We start from the raw sequence: 4,585 nt of genomic DNA on the forward strand, positions 1-4,585 counted from the left end.
GACCTCAGACCCCCGGCCTCGGCCCTGCCTGGACCTCAGACCCCCGGCCTCGGCCCTGCCTGGACCTCAGAGTCCAGCCTCACCCTGCCTGGACCTCAGACTCCCAGCCTCACCCTTGCCTGGACCTCAAACTCCCAGCCTCGGCCCTGCCTAGACCTCAGACCCCCGGCCTCGGCCCTGCCTGGACCTCAGACCCCCAGCCTCAGCCCTGCCTGGATCTCAGACTCCCAGCCTCCAACCCTCCTGGACCTTAGAACCCCAGCCTCTGCCCCTCCTGGACCTCAGACTCCCAGCCTCGGCCCTGCCTGGACCTCAGACCCCTAGCCTCAGCCCAGCCTGGATCTCAGACCCCCAGCCTTCAGGACCCACAAAGAATAAAAGTGTGTTGTAGAAGCCGCTGTGTGTGGTATATTGCTACAGTCACCCCAAGATAAAGAGGGGGGACACCTGACCCCAGTTGCAACCCGACTCCAAACTGCAAACCCACATCAGTGCTAAAGACCTGAGAAAACTGTCTGTGTCCTTGAGAACGAGACTGGGTTGTATAGTTTGAAGCTAAAGCAAACGGTGAGATTCTATCGTTTGTTCTGTTAGCAGGTTGCCTGTGACGTGGGTCACATTCTGGTTTCCTGCAGCTCAGTGATCAGACTCTTTCCTTTCTATCCGTGGAGGGTTTTCTGGGTAGGAAAGAGGTTTCTTGAAATTATCTTTCTGCAACACACACACACACACACACACACACACACCTGACTCCAAACTTGTTTACTGCAACAGGCGGAGACCAGAGACAGACGAGCTACACCCAGCACCCGCCCAAAGAACCCAGATCTCGATAATCTCCGTATTTGAAGAGCCAGGCGGGAAAACTGGTGGTGTTCTCCACCGTCTACACGAACATACTGAAGACTCAGTAAAGTTCTCATTCCAACTCTTCATTTTCTTGCTTTATTTCCATGGACGAAAGGAGGCCGTGATACGTGCTCACGGAAAGACGATTCCGGTGACCGCATATGGCAGTCGGAGCCCCACCGTCTCTGGTGTAAATTCCGTGAGTGTGGACACCGTGAGTGTGGACACCTGAACGAAACGCTCCGGTCGCTGAAAAGTGGGTGTTTTCCCGTCCGAGAGCGGGAGCTCCGTGGCCGTGGGCATCTATAAAGCAGGATTCCTTTCCTCCCCACGGGGCGGAGAGTGCCCTTGCTGGGTATGTGAGCCGCGTAACGAGAGGGCTGCCGGAGCGCTCACAACACAAGTGTCCGGGCGGCCACCGGGCGATGTGCACAGAGGAAGATGATTTCCGGGGACACTGGCCAACCTCCTTCACGACTCATGGGAAAGAGTCAGCCACACGCACATGTGAGCTGAAAACCAGAAACGCTCCGACAGACGGTGTCCCTTCCACAGCGCATCTGCCCACAAGCCCTGGCCCAGCGGCGTCCACGGGATGACAGGTGACACACGGACGGTCCCGGCTGGGCACTTAGGGTCTTCAGTGACCCCCACCCACTGGTATCGTTGGTGTTCCCTTTGCGGTCGTATTCAGTCCCTGAGACGCTCCCCCTCGATCCTATAATGTCAGCTAGACCCCAATGCTGGCTTTTGAGTTTGCACCCCCTCATAACAGCATATATGAGTTGTCACTAATCACAAAGGTAAAGCCCCCAAGAGAGACCACCTCGCTCCCGTGTGGGGGCTGGCCCGGGAGCTGGCTGGGGTCTCCCGAGGCCTCTTCCTCTTCCGTCGGTGGGCACGACGGGCCGGTCTTCATGATGGGCGCCTCGGCCTCCGCCTTCTGTACTTGGACGACAAGGGCGTCTTCCGGGCCACACTCTTGCTCTGCGCCCTCCATCTTGTGCACGTGGGCCACGTTCTGTGTGTCCTTGATCCACTCCTGAGGGGTAATAAAACGTGGCATCTTGAGCCTGAGGAAGGGCCCCACAGCTGGTGCAAGGGCCCTGTGGCCAAGCATCCCAAGGCCCCGGGGAGCCTCCCTGTGGTGCAGACGCCAAGCCCAGGTCACTTTACACCCTCGTGTTCATGTCTAGCGTGTCTGAGCTGAAGCCACGGCGCTTTTAGACCTGCCTTTTGTCATGAGCCACAAAGGCTATTTCTAAACCCTCTGCGGCTCTTTAAACGTGTTTGCACAAGAAACGTGAGTTTCGTGCTGGCATTTCTGAACCTTGATAACGTCCGGGGGGTCGCCTGGACTGTGGTGACCTGGGTGAGCAGGTTCCTGGATTTCTAGCCAATTGTATCAACCTCTGTCCCAAGTACGTCCCCTGACTGTGAACCCTCCTCCACCTTCACGTGCACACGAAAGACATGTATTCTTCTGCTAATCTGTCTTCCTCGTCTGTCTTTTGTGTGTTTAATTGACAGGCCCTGTGGACAGAAACTAAGAGGGTAGATGAAAAGTTTTTCCCCTGCTGTGCTTTTCCTTCCCTGTATGTAAGGAGTTTTGAAAATTCAGCTCGCTCCTCTGGGAGGTTGAACTCCCAGAACCTGTAAATGGAGCGTGATTTGTAACAGGGTCTCTGCAGACGTGAGGAAGGGAAGGATCCGAGGTGAGCGCATCCCGGACGAGGGGGCCCCGAATCCAACGACACGTGTCCTTGTAAGAGACGGAGGAGGAGACGCAGACTCAGAGGAGAAGCCGCGTGAAGACGNACTCGGGTCTGCGGAAGCGGGAGACGGGAGATGGTTAACTTGTGTTGTTTGCAGCCTCTGCTTGGCGGCAGCGCCGGCAATCCCGGTTCCTTGACCCGCTCACTGCGCGGCCCCTGGGGCGCCCCTGAGGGTGGGCGGCCGGCCGTCCCCTCACTCCCGCGGCTCACACCCGCCCCCCCACCAACACGGATGCAGCGCATGACGTAACGGCTCCAAACCGTTTGAGAAGCGGAAGCCCACGCTTTGCGCAGACGAAACACACCCGCAGCACGACCTCCCCGTGAGATGAGAGGCTCGATGGCGCTGGAAAATCCCACTGAGGGCACAGGTCTCCGGGGCCGATGGGCAGACAGGCCGCCTTCTGAGACCCACAGACAGCAACGAAGCGCCGCCTGGGTTCCGGAAGGTGCCAGCGCGTGTGAGCGGGGAGTGAGCGGGAAGACAGGGTGCGAACCGGGCAGGCGGGGAGGTGCTGGGGCACCAGCAAGAAATCCCGGCGGACTGCATGGGAGGGGTGGCGGTTACCTGGAAGTTACCCTGATGGTATTCAAAGAGCCCAGGGAAGGTGAGTTTGGGATCTGGCACGCTGGGCATGAGGAACTTCTGGAGTCTGAAACGACACAGAGAGTCTGGTCAGCGGGGCCGTGGACGCAGGAGGGGCGCTGACCTCCATGAGGGGCCGAGGGTGGGGGTCCCACCGAAAGCGTGGCATTGAGGGTGCAGAGCGCCTGTCCACACCATTCCGACGCTGTGACGCCGGGACGATTTCCCTGAAGGCGATGGACCGGCCGGTGCCCCCGTGAAAGTCTCCGCTGGACACCCTAAGCCTCGCTGTGACCTGTGTTTGGAGGCTTCTCGCGTGGAAATCACACAGGTCGAATCAGTCACAAGAGCGGGGACGGGGGGCGATCGGCATGTCGCCCCGAAATACGCCACTTTGGACCCTTGACGATTTGGGTCTGGACTCAACAAAGACACAGCAGACATCAGAGGAACCCTCTGCCCTTCCCACCTGCGTAAACACCTTGGTAAGGGCTTCCCACTCTGCAACGGAAATTTCCATTTGTCAAGGTGACCCCCCCCTCCGCCCTTTACCAGGAAGGAGAGAACGAATTGTATCACCAAGATATTTCCACACACACAAGCTGTCTCACCGCTAACTTTCTCTGTGTCTCTGAGTCCCTTGCCACACTTTGCACCCTAGCGCCCCAGAGCGCCCTGTCCTCGGCCTGGCCACTTCTCCGCAACTCTTGTCCTTTGTTAAAGTGGTGTGTGAGCGCCCCGGACCAACTGCTGCTTTGGGGTTTCCATTTCCTCTCTGTGAATCCCGCATGCACGTAAAATCATACCATCAAGGAAGAAACATGTGTCTTTTCTCATGTTAATCTGTCTTTGGTCACTTTAATTCACAGGGCTCCAGGCAATGAGCATAAGAGGTTGTAATGTAATGTGATCCTAATCCAATATGACTGGTGATTTTATAAAAAGAGAGAGTGATTAGAGGGTATGGTGCGCACAGAGGGAAGGGACCACGGACGAGATGGTATCTACGCGCCAAACAGAGAGGCCGCGGGAGAAACGAACGGTGCCCACACCTGGATGTCAGACTCCCGGCCTCACCCCTGCCTGGATCTCAGACTCCCAGCCTCGGCCCTGCCTGGACCTCAGTCTCCCAGCCTCGGCCCTGCCTGGACTTCAGTCTCCCAGCCTCAGCCACATCTGGATATCAGACCTCCAACCTTACCCCTGTGTGGATCCCAAACTCCCAGACTTAGATCTCCCTGGATCTTAGACTCGCAGGCTCACCCCTGCCTGGACCTCAGACCCCCAGCCTCGGCCCTGCCTGGACCTCAGAGTCCCAGCCTCACCCTTGCCTGGGCCTCAGTCTGCAAGCCTCAGCCCTGCCTGGACCTCAGAC

The 4,585-nt window shown here is 57.8% G+C and overlaps 1 protein-coding gene across 1 annotated transcript in view; it reads right to left on the reverse strand.

Moving 5' to 3' along the window:
* Positions 1 to 791: 791 nt before the first annotated feature.
* Positions 792 to 4,585, reverse strand: part of CRLF2 (cytokine receptor like factor 2) — a 21,001-nt gene continuing 17,207 nt past the window's right edge. The window contains exons 7-8 of the mRNA XM_077754710.1: positions 3,193 to 3,277; positions 792 to 1,891 (exon numbers count right to left, since the gene is read on the reverse strand). Coding sequence (XP_077610836.1) covers positions 1,616 to 1,891; positions 3,193 to 3,277 — 361 coding nt within the window. The 3' untranslated portion in view covers positions 792 to 1,615. The remainder of the gene's footprint in view (positions 1,892 to 3,192; positions 3,278 to 4,585) is intronic.

The sequence above is a fragment of the Crocuta crocuta genome, unplaced genomic scaffold (genome assembly GCF_008692635.1).
Source record: "Crocuta crocuta isolate KB4526 unplaced genomic scaffold, BGI_CrCroc_1.0 scaffold221, whole genome shotgun sequence".
Classification (NCBI taxonomy): domain Eukaryota; kingdom Metazoa; phylum Chordata; class Mammalia; order Carnivora; family Hyaenidae; genus Crocuta; species Crocuta crocuta.